The 16,757-nt window shown below is 35.4% G+C and overlaps 1 protein-coding gene across 6 annotated transcripts; it reads left to right on the forward strand.

Moving 5' to 3' along the window:
* The first annotated feature begins 271 nt into the window (after positions 1–271).
* LOC104115893 (sorting nexin 2B) lies at positions 272–14,167 on the forward strand. Of its 6 annotated transcripts, none has more exons than XM_070181698.1 (6): positions 272–1,348; positions 1,814–2,023; positions 3,613–3,873; positions 6,661–6,747; positions 13,002–13,085; positions 13,712–14,167. In XM_070181698.1, the coding sequence occupies exons 1-5, from the start codon at positions 377–379 to the stop codon at positions 13,080–13,082; spliced, it is 1,611 nt and encodes a 536-aa protein (XP_070037799.1). In that variant the 5' UTR covers positions 272–376; the 3' UTR covers positions 13,083–13,085; positions 13,712–14,167. The 6 variants fall into 6 exon arrangements, with proteins under 6 accessions (XP_070037799.1, XP_009624908.1, XP_009624909.1 ...); XM_009626613.4 differs by lacking the exon at positions 13,712–14,167 and adding an exon at positions 13,250–13,694; XM_009626614.4 differs by lacking the exon at positions 13,712–14,167 and adding an exon at positions 13,265–13,694.
* The last annotated feature ends 2,590 nt before the right edge of the window (positions 14,168–16,757 follow it).

A 16,757-nucleotide genomic window follows, 5' to 3' on the forward strand; every position in this document is an offset into this window, starting at 1 on the left:
ATAGAAATGTAGTTTATTCTATTAAAAGTATATTTTAGATTTATTTTTAAATCGTATAAATTATTTCACGTTCTACCCTACATAAATAATATATAGATTCCCTTATAACTTATACACATGTTAGTAATACGAAAAAAAAAATATGAACCAAATATTGTATCAGTAATAATGTATTTTTTTCCAAGTTTGTAATGCTAGTTTTAACAAATGGATAACTCATCTCTAATCGACTATGAAACGACCCTAAGTAATTAATGCACGTCTCTGACTAATAGCCAATCTTGTTTCAAATCTTCCACCTTAGCCTTTATTTTGTCAGTACCAGCACTTAGCTTCAATTTGTAATTGTTTAAAAATTGATTGAGAGCATAGGGTGATGATGGGCGAAGAAGGTCGGAAAGAAGCAATGGAGAGTCTATCTCTTGACGACGATGACGACGATAACAAATCGACCTCCAAATCCTACTCTAATTACCGAAGTGCCATGACTTCCCTTTCCGATTCCCACCATCCTCTCTCCCCGTCAGTCGTCGCTACACCTGCCGATTCCGATCCCTTGTCTGAAACTTCCTCTATTCAACCCCCTTCTCCTTATGCCGACATTGTTGAAGAACATAACGGCATCCAAAACCCTAACGACGACTCGACAATGCCGGAGATACCTCCCTCTTTAAACTTGGAGTATTTGAATATCACGGTTTCAGATCCGCACAAGGAAATGGAATCGGGGTCAATTGTTCCCGGCAGTAATACTTACGTTACCTACTTAATCACTACGAAAACCAATTTACCCGATTACGGAGGATCCGATTTCAGCGTTCGGAGACGGTTCAAAGACGTGGTTACGTTATCGGATCGATTGAGCGAAGGTTACAGAGGGTATTTCATTCCTCCGAGGCCAGATAAGAGTGTAGTGGAGAGTCAAGTGATGCAAAAGCAAGAGTTCGTGGAGCAGAGAAGATCCGCACTGGAGAAGTACTTGCAGAAGCTTGCATCACATCCGGTGATCAAGAAGAGTGATGAATTGAGAGTGTTTTTGCAGGTGGACGGTAATCTTCCTTTGCCTACGACCACTGATGTGGCATCTAGGGTTTTGGATGGAGCAGTGAAGTTGCCCAAGCAGTTGTTCGGAGGGGACTCAGGGGGGAATGTGATTGGGCCGCAGGATGTTGTGCAACCCGCTAAAGGTGGCAGGGATTTGCTGAGGTTGTTCAAGGAGTTGAAGCAGTCTGTTGCGAATGATTGGGGCGGGTCAAAGTCACTTGTGGAGGAGGAGGATAAGGATTTCCAGGAAAAGAAACAGCGGTTGCAAAATCTTGAGCTGCAACTAAGTAATGCATCAAAACAGGTATCTCATTTCGATTTAAGTTATATGCTGACACTGTAATTAAACTTATTTTAGCAGGTTACGTAATAGTATTTATTATGGTTACCTGCATTTAACTTTTATGCGACCTGATTGTGTAGATATGTTTTGCACCATGGCGCATAGAACTTAAAACTCTTTTCATTTCCCTATTCGCCAATTATACTATTTCTAATTCTAATTCTACATATTTTTGTGCTTTTATTTTCAATCCGAGTTTATTAGTGTCACATTTTCCTGTAGGAGTATAATGACACTGGTCTAACCAGAATTCTCAAGTAGCTAAATGGTTTTGTTACCATTGTCAAAAAAAAAAAGGTAGCTCAATGGTTTACAAATTTTGTTCCTGAAATGGAACATGTATTGGTTTGCATATTACCCATTGAGTTCTGTGAACATTGTTCTGTTTGTTATTAGTTAATCTTTTATAATTTTATTCCAAATTAGGCCGAATTACTCGTGAAAGCTCAGCAAGATATGGGGGAGACGATTGGAGAACTGGGGCTAACATTTATTAAGTTGACGAAATTTGAGAATGAGCGAGCTACGTTGAGCTCTCAGAGAGAACGCGCAGCTGATATGAAAAATGTGGCTACTGTGGCTGTTAAAGCTAGCAGATTGTATCGGGAGTTGAATTCACAGACAGTGAAGCATTTGGTAACCATTTTATCCTTTAGAACAGACCTTATGTTTATAAGAGTGGGCCTTGTTTAAAACACTCATTTCTCTTTGAATTATATACTAGTTTCTAAACGCGTGCATTGCACATGAATTCCACTTCAATTGGTACAAAGTTTTCAATACGACTGAAATATTAGTAAAACATGTGCATGAGATATAAACATTTAAAGGAAAAAAAAATATAAGCTCAAAATGATGAATAAGGATCCTATAGTGGCTGAAATCAAACTGATCGAAACTTATGCAGAAGAACGTTTATTTTAGTTAGGTAGGTACGATATGTAATTAGTTACATTGATTTTGATGAAGTACAAACATGTGATATGATCGGATCTCGCCTAATACTTCTTTATAAACAGCGTTTTATTTTCATGTGTTATTCTGACTTCTTGGTTTTTCTGTCATGTCCAATACTTTTGTTGTGATAGGTATCCTCTTGAAAGTTGCAACTATCACTAATATATGGTTGTGATCTATATATCTGAAGATAGCTATAACTGTAAGTTTATTAACAACTTTGTTTTTGAAATCATCTCAAACTGTACCATCGCAACTAATAATAACAAGTTACACAGGCTATTCGTCTAAACAAGAATGTTGAGTTTTATGAGTATAGTTGTGAAGATATATTTAAGAGGAGAAACAACCACAGAAATCAGCAAAACAATTATACAAAGCAGCAAAAAATGCAACATATTTGCGTGAGTTAACAATTGCATCTTCGCTCTCCGAGTTATAGGTGACAAACATGCAGGACTAATTAAAAGAAAAAAAAGTTTTCAGAAAGAGTTTATCACTTTCAAAGCATGCCTAGGTGTTCGAGCAAAGTCTATTTTAACACGATAAACTTTATGCTCAAGAAGTAGTGAATCTATTCTACTTCTATTAAACAAGAGAATTAGGTTAAATGAATTACCAAAAAGTACATAGGCCGAACCAGATTTGACTGTTGCAGAGCCAAAGAAGAGTACTTTGTAAATGGATTGCCATGAATATACGGGTTGATTTTTTCATTAGCAACTAAAGGAGTAGAAGAGTCACTAAAGTGAATGCTAGATTTCTTCAACTCCCAAGAAAAGTTGATCTAGGAATTACAATCATTAAAAGCAAATGCCTAAATTTAATATACAAACTATGAACATGTAGGGACTAACTTTTACGTTTTATTTAAACTGCATAATATTCACTGATGAAATTCACGACTCCTTGGGATCCTTTAGACCTTTACTTTATAGGAGTTTTTCTCTTTTTGAATATATGCCCCCCCCCCCCCCCCCCAAAAAAAAGAGTAATGATGATAGTACAATCGACACCTTGTTTTTTTAGGATTTAGAAGGATAAGAAGGTTATTTAATTTGTATGGACATTTTGGTAATTTGACTTTCAACTTTGTGGCTTCCCACTTATAATATAGTTTGTATTTGTATGTGTATATATATATATATATATATATATATATATATATATTATTTATGATATATGATATGATATGATGATTAAAGAAACAAATTCCATGAATGGACTCCGGACCTTACCTTTTAATACTCGAATTATATGTATTGCAGGATATTCTACACGAACACCTGAGTTTAATGTTGGGCGTACACCATGCATTTTCAGACCGGTCAAGTGCTTTATTGACAGTGCAGACTCTCATTTCGGAATTGTCTTCTTTAAGTTCAAGAGCAGAGAAACTTGAAACAGCAACTTCTAAGATATTTGGAGGTGATAAATCAAGAGTTCGAAAGTCGGAAGAGTTAAAAGATGCCATTAGGGTCACTGAAGATGCCAAAAGCTGTGCCATCAGAGAATATGAGCGCATTAAGGTATTTAGAATTAGCTCATGGCGTCTGCGGTTGGTTCATTTAATGTTTGTTTCATTGCCATTGTGTGCTCTACTAGTTCTGCCTTACATTCTACGTCTTTTGTTGTTTGAAAAGTGGCTTATTGTCATTGGATAACTTCAAATTTACTACTGTTTGTGTTGCTGAAGTGATGTTATATTGATTACCCCAATTAGCTAAAGCAAACTTTCTCATTGGTTATTTGAGATATGCAGTGCATTTCATCTTGTTGGAGGTGATTAAAAATCCTTGTCTCTTATTACCTTAGGTCTCTTATGATATTTAGCGATTCATGTTGAAAATCCTTATGAATGATTCCTGTTAGATAATTTTGGTAAATTGCTAAAATGGCCCAGAGTTGAACTTACCCCAAGTTTCAAATATTAGCAGACTGAAACAAGTCGCTTAGTCTGTTGATTACAGCTCATTCTTCTTTGAATCTTTCTAGTGACATGGCACATTTGTTCTAACCTTGCAGACCTAATCTTTATCTTAAATGCTACTTCTATAGCTGCCTCCATTAAGACGAATACAATGTTTCCCCAGTTTTATGTTCCTCGTCAATTTTATAAATGTATGTAGGTGTATTCATGATAATAGTATTTCTAATTGGTGTAGATGTATTAATTGAAGTACTTACCCAAAAAAAGGATGTTTTTTTTTTTTTGATATGGTAATGAATTTCATAGAAGGCATCAAGGAGATGCAAAAATTACAGAGCAAGAATATAAAAAACGACAATGTTAGCTCTATTACAGAAGGACTATTCTAAAGTGAAGGAGCTAACAAAGTCCAAAAAGGTTTCAGGGGAAGTTACAGGGGACAGGTTGCTCCAACTACGAAGACTTGTTAAACATCTGGTTTTAAGAATGTAGTTTAGAGTAGACATGCCATCAAAACATCTAGTATTTCTTTCTGTCCAGATACACCAAAAAATACAAGCAGGGAGCATCTTCCATACTTTGCTGATGGATTTTCCAACCTTCCATGAGATCCAGCTAGCATCTTTTACACTCTCAGACATAACCAAAAAACGGATGTATTTAGTGAAGAATACTTTCTTTCCGCGTAGCATATTGTTCTTTTCAATCTGAAAGAGCTGCGTGGTTTTGCCCTTTGACAGTTTACTTCTCAAGTTCTTTGATGTAATAATTTAAAAAATTTCAAGATCCAAAGCTAATAATTCTTTTTGAGAAAAGGAGCTAATATAGTAATTTTTTGTTCTATCTCCACCAATAAAATCACAACTGATACAATGCTTTTAGTCTCTGTAAATAAATTGATACATTTTTATTGTCTTAAACTACTTAAAACTTTAAAGATGCGGTTGTGGACTCTTATCTTCAATGAAATTTCAAGTGAATATCCATGAAACTTCTTCTTGTCCTATGTCTGGCAAATTGCACTATACTTTTTCTCTGACAATCTTAGTCAATCTTAGTAGGCTGACAATCCTTCGAAAATCACCATCTTAAACTAAGTTTCCACCTTTTTCTTTCAATAAATGTCGGGTACACTATAGTTGCTTTCATTTCCATCTCATTTGTGAATAGTCCTTGTACTTATCATTCAATCAGCTATGCCCGAACCCCTATCAAAGTTGGATTGGCTGTATGAATCATCTGAAGCTGTATGCTTTCTTCAGGCCTAATTATATGCCCGAATTCAGGCCTTAAAGGCCAATTAGGGGTTCTCTAAAATTGAAGGGTCTCTGAATCTAACATTTGTTCTTACGGTCGTATACTAGTATTAACCAGACTAAGAAATCTCTTGGCAAACACCTCCCATAATACAAGTGCACTGACATAACTATACCTTAATACCAGCTAGTTGGTATCATCACCTAATGTGGAACTAATCCAAAAAATATCTAGGATAGTCTAGAATCAGAATCACAATCATAAAGTAAGGTAGCAAGTTTGGGGATCACAAATCGTAACCAAAACTTTAGTCCCTGCTGTTATCATTGTGTTTGGCGGAGACCGGAGATGGAGAAACACGCAAACGGGTTGAGACATCAATTTATCCCATGTGATAACTTCTACCCTGCCCTCCCATGTGATATCCTTTTAGAGGGCTTATAATCTGCACCCTTTTCTAATAAAACCCATGCTGAGATGAACCAGCTTTTGGACAAAATATATTACCCTGTTCAGTCTCTAATTAGACACTTAAGACACGAAGCAACTATCATACTTTAATTGCAGAAGTTGGAGAGAATGTAGAGAATTGGAGAAAACACTAGAACTATGAGAAGTTGGGGAGAATGTACATTTTGTGGTAGGAGTAAAATCATCAGAATCAATTCCTTTAAGCTACCTTGAGTTTGTCTTGATAGTCATCCTGCGAAATATAGGACAAGCGCTGGCTGTACATGAACTATACAGTAAGTAGAAATAGAATTACTAAAATTTTTGGTTCTTAATCATGCTGAACTAACTTAAAGAGTGTATTTATGAAGTTATGTCCGTTTAAGCGTTGCTGGGCTATAAGATTGACTTCTAGGCTCATCCTAGGCTTATCTTTGCGTTCACACAATTGCAGGCGCCAACCATAATTTTAGCTGCCCAAGTGGATGCATATTCTTTTATTCATCTTGTTGATGTGAATGCTTCTGAGAATTTTTTGTTTTGATCCCCTGCCTCTTTATATTTTTGGGAAATTAATAATCTCTGTAGTTAGTCTTATTAAAAAAATAATTTCAGTTGTTAGGGTGTGCTTATGTACTGTTCTTTCGGGAGCCCTAACAATTTATTTGTCTGATTACAGGAGAGTAATCGAAGTGAGATAGATAGAATAAATAGAGAAAGGCATGCTGACTTTGTGAAGATGTTGAAAGGATTCATAACTAATCAGGTACCTCATTGTTTTCTGACTGGTTTCTCTTTTAGATATTGCTAGACTTAAGTTCCATTTCTTGTTTGTTGGTAGTACTGCCTCCACCTGCCACACTCCAAGATAAAAAGAGGGGGAGGGGATTAAAAGAAACAGACAAAACGGAATAAAAGAAACAGGAAAGTGAAACATCCATTAAAGGATTTTGCTGATAGCTGAAAAAGTGATAGTCGCATTTAAGTTTTCATTGTTGGTATATTAGCTATTAAACAAAGAGATTTGTGTTCATCTGCACCAGTGTTTACATGTCTTTTTATGTCAACTAAAATGTTGCTTTGATATATAGCAGCATGATGTCTGATCAATTGAGATGAGTGACATTTTCTGATTGACTAGTGTTGTCACACTTACAGTGCACCAGCAAGGAATCATGGAGGGAGGTGCAACTAAAAGTCTAGTTAACAATGGTGATTAAATTGTAGCAATCATTGCCAGACTTTTTCTTCTTTCTCCTTCTCCTAACCACTGCTTTCCCTTGTTTTTTCATGTGTGTGTTTAGCATTTATTGTCTTACAGATGCGTCAATTCTTAAACAGACACATGGCCATGTTTGATTATGCAAGATCAGCTAAGATACTTAAGTAGGATGTGATAAAATTAAGATACTCTCCCCTAACTCATGTTAGACAAAATATCCCATGCTTCGTGTAACTTACCCAGCATAGATGAGTAGATGGCTTTTGCATAGAAAATGACTCTCCCTCTTGGATAATGTCCACATTTCTTTTGTACCAAAAACTAGCGTCCACCGTCGTAAAAGAGTGAATTAGACAGCTGTACTCAATTGCTATTTTCAGGGGACCTACTTTAACTCTAGCCAGTCAAACTGGTTTCTTTTGTTAAATTTTTAATAAAGAAAAGGTAATATATGGTCCCACATGTGTCCTCACCGAATGGACAATGATTCTAATTTTCTGTTTGTCTCTTTCTATATAAATTCAAATTAAGACCCATAGCCCTCGATAACTTCTAGGTTATCAAAAATATATAAATAAATTAAATTAACAAAGTTTACTGTACAACTTCAGTTGATTATTTACACAAACTGGAATTTTTGCCCTTGGGTGTGGTGGGTAATGTCACTCACCATCCTAGCTAAGTTGGCTGGAAAACGAGATGCATTCTCTTCTGATGTAGAAAGTTGCTAAGAAATAGACATCATATGGACGCATATCAAGTGCTAGTTAGAATTTGAAATTTGAAATGATAGATGGGCCTGCCAATAGTTGAAAGGTAAATGGGCTTTGTATATCTTTGGAGGGTGGATGGATGTATTTTAAATTTGGTGAGAAAGGATATGTGATGTACTTTCAAGGTTTTGCACCTCTCAAGCACAAAGAAGAGAGAAAAACAAAAGCACCCCGCTAAAGTTTTTCACAAAACTAGCGAAAGCGTTCTTGGACTTCTTCAATTTCTTGAGATTCTTGGGCCTCAATTGGACTAAGGCTAATTAGTGTAAGTATTTTAAATTCGTGGCCAAATTCTCCAAATCCATTGGCACCTTCATAAGCCCAATAAGCCTCCATTGTTGTAGAAAACATGACCTCCCCTTGTACTTCTCTAACATCAAGATTTGAGCTTGTATGTTCATCAATATGGTCCATAACTTAATTAGTGACGGAAGGAAAGGAAGACACAAAAACCAAAGAATAAGGCCCAAAGAAGGTTATACTAATTGAAAGTATCAAACCCATTCGTATACAGTGTAAGCTAAGATTTTAGCGAGCCTATTTGGACAATGGACCAAGATAATATAGAAGCCTTTTGTCAATACATACATACATACATACTTACATATATATATATATATACATACATACATACATACTTACATATATATATATATATATATATATATATATATATATATATATATATATATATAGATGGGTGGAATGGTTGAAATAGAATGACAAGGAAATAGAGGTAAGAAAAAGATAATTGTAATGTGGCACAAATGTAATTGGGATTGCAAAAAGAAACAAATTCGTTGTCATTCAGTTTCATTCATTTTGAGGATGTAAATACATGAGTTAAAAGGATACCCTCAGGTGCATATGCGCCATGGTGCAGAAAGAACCAAAAAAAGTTGTAGTAGGAGCTGACCTTTATAAAAGGTCATTAGGACCAGATCTAGTCTGTAGGGGATACTTCTATCTTACAAGATTTATGAAGGAAAGGAACTGGCATCCCTAAAGTGACAAAATCAATGAAGGAATATCTCCAAGGTTATATTATCTCTTGCGAATTACAAGGAGGCCAGTTCACATGATTCATGAGGGCACCTCCGGTAGGTGCTTAACAATATGGTAGGTGCTTCACTAAGGTCTTCTTTTAAAGATGGTGTAGTATAAAAGGAGATATTATTAGGACTTTGGAGCATTTTTATTAAGAGGGCACCTTTTGAAAAGAGCTTTCATATAACATTGCTTTAATTCCTAATGAAAAAGGCGTTGCCGAAATTAGAGATTATACCAATGAGTCTTACTGGGAAAAGCACCTACTAAATTGTCGAAGGCTCTCACCCAATTTCTCAAGAAAAGAAGACATATAGGTAAATTGATATTTGGGAAGCGGAATGCCTTCATCAAAGGTAGGCAGATAATGCTTGCAGTTTTGGGTGCTAATGAATGCTTAGGTTTTAAATCGAGATCAGAAGGTACATGAGTTCTATATAAACTTGACTCGAAAAAGGCATTTGACCATGTAAATTGGACATTTTCTTACATTAGTTAATTGCTTTTCGCATGGAATTCCTAACTATCTAATGCCACTACTACCCAGTATGAGCGAAGTATAGATGCAATTGAATACAAATAGGATATGACTTCCTATGGAAAGAGAATAATGAAAAGAAGAAGATACATGTAAATATAACGATCAAAAAATGAAGACACAGGTGAAGATTATGGAAGAGAAAAACTTTTGTTGAAATTTATGACTAAAAAATATACAAGAGGCTTTTATTAAGGAAATTTAGGCCTCATTTGTTTGCACTTAATGTAGGTCTGAATCTTAATCTTTCATATCTTAGTCATTAAGTGCATTTCATATTTGGATCTTAATCTTAATAATTCAGATCTTAACCATCAGTCTATTTGTTTTTTTAGTTTTACAACCACTTAATGGGTCTGAATAGATCTTAATGATTAAGATCTATAACATAGTCTTAATATCATTAAGATGTTATACATTTAAGAATTTATGTAAAAAATGACATTTCACCTTAACTCTTACACTTTCACCACTAACCACCACTGCTATCGCAGTTCCCATCATTATAGACTACCACCACCACAAGCCACCACCCATTACTACCAATACTCAGCCACAACCACCATCGCTTTCAAGCACGAATGTCAGTTGTCACCACCATTAGCCATCATTTACAACCATCACCACCAATCACTATTACCATAACAACCATCGATCACCACTATCAGCCACCACTATATATCACCCATCCTAGTTATCAGTCACCACCACCATCAATCACCGCCGTTAATTACTATTGTTATCCACCATTTACTACCAATAATCACTACCATCAACCAATGTCCAACACTACCACCAACACCCAGTCAGCCCCCACAACCACCACCTTTAGCCATCACTACCACTGACCACAATATAATTTTAAAAAATATTTTACTAATATAATATTAAATTAATTATTATTATTTTGATTGAATTTATATTTATTAATGCTGAAATAAGAGAAAACAAACAGTCTTAATTATTCAGTATTTAGATCTTAATATATTATCTTAATATTCAGATGTGAATTCAGATTCAATGTGAATTCAGATTCAAACGTTTTAATCTTAATACACATATTAATATTCAGATGCGTATTCAGATTCAGACGTCTTAATCTTAATAAAAACAAATGAGGCCTTAGAATACCTATAATGATTTGTTTTACCCAATAAGGTAAGTAATTGTTCTGTAATTAAATATAGAATATTTTAGAGTGTCCTATGGAATAGTCTGTATAATTCTCCTTAATCAAGTTGTACGAATTAGATAGATTGTGAATCTAGACATAACTTCATTAATTGGCTGGACTTTGAACATGCCTCTTCAAACTTGATGTGGTAAAAATACCTGAATAGCAAATTAAAATTGGAAAATCAAGTTTAGCATGTTGGATCGACGTTTATCTCTTCATCGCCTTCTTAAGACAAAGCTAATTGAGTATTGGCGCCACTGTGGATACATGAGGAGAAGTTTTTTTGGGAAGAGTGAGCAAAAATTCGATTTGCAGGGAGAATGCTCAATACATAAACTCTTATACAGTAGATTAGAGATACTTTTCTAAACATTGATCGAAAATTTAAGGATCAGAGAGAGGACTCTCTACCATATCATGAAATGAAAAAAAAGAAAGAATAAGAAGCGGTGATGTTGGAATAATCACCAAAAGGATGCGCCATGCAATGGAGCCATCACCTGAAATAAGAGTGCTATCACTAGAATGGTCACTTAAACAAGACAAGAATATTATGAAAAGAAGAAAATAAACTTTATCCTAACAAACAGACATAAGGCCTGATAAGCAAAAGTTACTTAAAGTCTTTTCTGGGATCGTAGAAGCCCTAGAACCATGTGAAGATAATAGAAAGAAAGGTAATTGCTTCTAAACACCAGCAATCACTTGATGCTGGTTTTTGTTTATAAAATTACTTTATAAAAAAACAATAGAGAAGAAAGGAAATAATTTGTTGAATTGATGATTAACATTATACAGTAAGAACTCGTTGTATAGGAATCTTATACTATGTACAAGATGGTAGGTAGTTACTTCTATGAATAATAAGGTAAGTAATTACCACATAATTAAATAGAGAATATTTTGCAATATCCTTTAGAATATTCCATAACATTCTCCTTACAAGTCTAATGAATCTAGACATCTATTATTTCATTAGTTCTTTTGACATCCAACAAACCACTTAGTAAAGTGGTAAAAAATGCAGAATAGTCAAAAGCGGAAAGTACAGAAAAACGTCAAAGCCTGTGGGGGCTTTAAGCGCAAATCGGAATTAAAGGGTTTGGGTATTTATGAAGAAAAGCATTAATGAAGAAAAATAATATACAGGATGAGGTTTTACGGTATTGAAACTGGCGAGGAAGTCAATGAAAAGTTATAATTATGGAGAAGCACATTGAGAAGGATTTTAGGATAAGTACATTTAATGCAAAAAATATGTACGCGAAGTTTAGCCCCATAAGAAGAATGAAGGTAAAGTATGATTATATGAGATTGCGATGTGTAAATGCAAACAATTAAGATATCAAGACTTCCAAGAGCATCATCATAGTATGAAGATGTAACCAATAGAATTGAAATTTGATAAATGAAGAGGAGAGGTGTTGCGTGAGTGCTATAAGATTGGAAGATACCTTACAAAGTGAGAGCCAGATCTCATGGAACAGTAATGTCATTTGAGAGTGAATGTTGGGCTTTAAAGTCTAACATATCTACAAGATGAGTGCCACGGAAATGAGTATGGTAAAAGGAAGTGCGACCATACAAAATTAGACAAGATTATAAATGATTATATCCATCAGAGGATGAATGAAGCACATTTAGATGAACAAATTAGAGGTCACTGGAGATAGACTATATATCCTATGTAGACATCCATATGCACCAGTCTGTAGGTGCAGAAAGAACTTCGCAGGATGTTAAAAGTAGTCGGCCCAGAATGCCTATGTTCCTTCCTAAAAACTATTTCAGATGAATGAGAAATTACGTCCTATGATGATTGATGTGCTTAGAGCAGGTGAAGCAACTCTAAATTCATATGGAGGGTAGTTGTCGCAGGAAACCTATTATTTCTTGAGACGTGTTGGAAAGGCATCATCTGCTTCTATTGAATGGTAAAAGAAACTTAATTGGATTGCTGAAGTCCTAGCAGAACTGGTTTTCCTGGATCAATTTAAATAATTTCCCTTACTTTGAACTGAGAACTTCTTTCTTTTTCTTTCTTCAGCTAATATTCCGGAGTCTTACAATATTACTTATCGTGTATTATAAAACTTGCTTTAAATTGAGAACTACTTTCTATTTCTTCCTTCAGCTAATATCTGATACCCCTACTATTGCTTCTTATGAGTTTTAAAACTTCAGTACATATATTGGATTTGACATGCTTTAACATTATTGATAGTGATTCTCTAATGCGAAGGCTTTTTCATGAATGTAACAGGTGGCTTATACAGAGAGAATTGGACAAGAGTGGTCGAAAGTTGCAGAGGAGACCAGTCGTTATTCAAGAGAGAATGCATAAAATGTATGCTATAAAACCAGATTTTACCTTTTCCTTCTTTCATTCTCGTTTTTATTGAGGTGTACAGTGGGAACATTAGAGACACATCTATACTCTCAAATTTTCCTGAATTCCCCACTCTTAGGAGTGTCCTCACGCTTAAAAATTGTTTTCTTGTTTCTCAATAGAAGGTTTCCTTTCAGTGTTTTGTATGAGTGATAAGCTGCTAACTGGTAAGCATGAAACCGAATTGCAGTTCTGTGGAAGGATGGCTTATTTTCTGGATAGTATTCATGGCCAAATTGAGGAACCAGTTTAATTGTAATTCAATCTTGGCACCGGTCGCTTTCTCAATGAACTGGAAAGTGTGCAGTGCTTCCTTGCGGCTACCTGCCTTGACCTGTGCCTGTCTTGAACACGAGTGATAACCCTTAGAAGTAGCCTGTTGAAACAAAAGCTCGAGAATAATATATCTTTTCCTTTGAGGCATTACGTGCATTTGCTCCTATAGTTTTTGGATGAGCTCAGTATCCAGATCCTTGTATTTACCAGGATCCTGCTTAAAGTTTTAAGATTCAAGAGCGAAATTACATTTTTGTATCTGTGTTTAAGGGTTATATGTTTTTTGTCTTATTCCTTTCGTTGTGCAGATAATTCTTCGGAATGGAAAATGCTAGCCTCTCAATGATAAATCTTGAATGGAAAATATCAAGTTCCTTTCGCATGGTCAATTTGTTCCGTTTTTTCTTATTTAGTACGTGATTTGGTCATGTGAGGAGCACATACGCCCCGGTGAGGTGTGAGAGGTTGACATTGGAGGGCCTATGGAGAGAGGTAGAGGTAGGCCAAAGAAGAGGTGGGGAGAGGTGATTAGGCAAGACATGACACAACTTCAGCTGATCGAGGACATGATCCTTGATAGGAAGGTATGGAAGGTCGAGGATTAGGATAGTAGAGTAGGTAGTCTAGAATGTTCATAACAGTAGTATTGGCACGCGGTCTCACTTTCTGTTGGTAGTAAGTTTTTATGCCTAACCGTTGTTTTCTTTCATTGTTGATCACCTTACTGTCTTGTTTTTATTCTGCTTTTATATGGTTTTTTGGTATTGTCCCTTGTCTATATTTTCATTAATGTGGTGCTTATGCTTTCTTGAGCTGAGGGTCTATTGGAAACAGCCTCTTTATCCTCACAAGGTTTGCCTACACACTATCCTCCCTAGACCCTACAATGTGGGATAATACTGGGTATGTTATTTTTTTCTGTGCGTGTGACTGACGTGCGCCAGTTGACGTTAATCATGTGATATGCATACAATTCTTTAAATATGGTATTGGCATTAGTATCGGCAGACACAAATCATGTCAATTTGTGATTTGGGTTGTTTGAATTATGTGCAAATAACCTTAACATATAAATTTAACAGATAAAATTATATATAATCATTAAATATTACTTTCTCTGTTTCAATTTGTTTGAACTTATTTGACTGAGCGCGTAGTTTAAGAAAAAAAAGAAGATTTTTGAAACATGTTGTCCAAAATAATTCATAGATATTTGTGGTTATAAATCATTTCATTAAGGGTAAAATGAGAAGTTTAAAGATATATATTCTTTTCAAATTAAGAATTGAGTAATTTTTTTTGAAGCTGGCTAAAACGGAAATAGGTTCATTCTTTTTGATATGTATGGAGTAATTTTTTTTAAAAACGACATGAAACTATTTCTCAAATTTTATAGTGGATAACACCTAATCCCTTGATTTTAATACTTGCATTTTGTTTCAGTGACAATATTAAAAATACTAAACATGTCACATTATGATGTCTTTTTAGCATATTAGATCATACTATTTTAATAAAATTCTTATTACCATAAACATGAGACTTTCCTACAAGACTTTGGGATAAGTGATTTCTACTCATTTTTAGTATTATTTCAAGAATCTATATGGATTATTAACACATAAATATGAGATTTTGAGGAAAATTTGGGGGTTTTTCTACAACTTAAGAGAGTGGAAATTGAAGTTTTGGGAGTCGATTTGGATTCGGTTTTGGAATCTCATCACCCATTTGGACTCGTGGGTTATGGGAAGTCGGGATCTACCCCATTCGCTCGGGGTTTGACCATGCGGCCTGAGTTGACTTTTGTTGACTTTTTGGGAATTTAATAAAGATCGAAGCTTTATTGTTTGGAATTGATTCCTATAGCCCTGTTTGACGTTATTGAGTTATTTTTGGCTAGATTTGACCCGTCCGGAGGCCGATTTGAGAGGCAAGGGATTTTTGGAGTATCGATTCTCGCGCATTTGAGGTAAGTATCTTGCCTAAGCTTGGCTTGAGGGTATTTTCCTTTAAGCTATGATGTTTCTATATGTTAGGGGTGACACATATGTGAGGTAACAAGCACATATGCGGGAGGCGTGGTTATTCTTGATCCGAGTAGATCTTAGGCTATTATATGCCTTGTTTTGCGATCATTCCACTTTGATACAATGTTTTCACCACTTGTTTGACTATGTGAGCTTTTATTCATGCTAAAAATTATGGTTAAGTTATTTTTTATCTGTTTGAGACATGATATGGCTATTTTTGCTTTGTTAAGCTATTTGCCTTAGCCGTAGTCATACTTTTAAGTCATGATCTTATAGTTATGTGTTATATCTCTGTCTCTATGCATTCTTTATATGTTATCTCACATGTTACTAGTGTCCTTGTGTGTGTGACACATGTTTGAGCTGAGTTGTGGTACGTTAGTATATTCCGTGCGATATTTTGATCATGGTATTATGATATGTGAGCATATCGAGACTTGAGGTGATCGATGACTGATCATGGGCATTAGAGTCGTATTGATATTGATTCTGAGGTGACGTTTGCATCCATGCCCCATATTAGGCTGAGTGGAATTGATTGTTGAGTGTTGATATTAATTGTGAGGGGATTTTGCGCCCCATACTGGGCAGAGTAACATTGATCGTCTACTTTTGATCCGATCAGCGTTTAGGTTTGTATCCACCCCCCCGGAGTGTTACACCCTATGCTTTTGTACGTAAAAGTATGTCGTAAGTCACTTGATGTAAGCTCGGAAATGAGATTCTCTTTGAAAGTATAAAAAGTAAGTTAGCATGTTACCTTGGAGGTTACAAATATTTAAGATCATGAACTGCAAGTACCGGGAGGTTTCGAAGGTTTAGAAGCTAGATGAATCAAGGAAAATAAGTTTCGTTGAAAGTCGGCAAGTTGAAAATGTTATAACTCGTACTTTTGGGGTGATACTAGAGTGCCTAACATGATAAGAAGATGATTCTATGAAGTATTGTAGTTGTATTATAGTCGTGTGTCAAGTTTTGAGTCAAGCGAGGTATGAAACAAAAGTCGACCAAAGTCTTCTCAAGTTACGTTCATAAATTTAACGAATTTTTGTGTCTAATGTCACTGAGATTTTCTCCCAATATACTTTGATTAACGGGGTAATTCCACCAAATTAAAGATCTACGAGTCTAATTTTCAACGCATTAAACTGTTCATCAATAAGACATAGGAGTAGAGAGATATTTGCATTTTCGCGAGACTGCACAGTCTGGTAGGTGACAAGTAGGTGTGTCACCTACTTGCTTAAATGAAGGGACCAAATAAATCCCCAAAAAAGGGCAGATTGAGGGCGACCAAGGGGCCTTTTAAGGGCTGAATCAA

This window comes from Nicotiana tomentosiformis, chromosome 7 (assembly GCF_000390325.3).
Source record: "Nicotiana tomentosiformis chromosome 7, ASM39032v3, whole genome shotgun sequence".
NCBI lineage: Eukaryota > Viridiplantae > Streptophyta > Magnoliopsida > Solanales > Solanaceae > Nicotiana > Nicotiana tomentosiformis.

Excerpts from the sequence above, each read along its gene's own strand:
- LOC104115893 (XM_070181698.1), top strand. The coding sequence starts at position 377 with ATGATGGGCGAAGAAGGTCGGAAAGAAGCAATGGAGAGTCTATCTCTT. Across the intron at positions 2,024-3,612 it reads CACAGACAGTGAAGCATTTG|GATATTCTACACGAACACCT; the intron begins GTAACCATTTTA and ends TATGTATTGCAG. Across the intron at positions 6,748-13,001 it reads AAGGATTCATAACTAATCAG|GTGGCTTATACAGAGAGAAT; the intron begins GTACCTCATTGT and ends TGAATGTAACAG.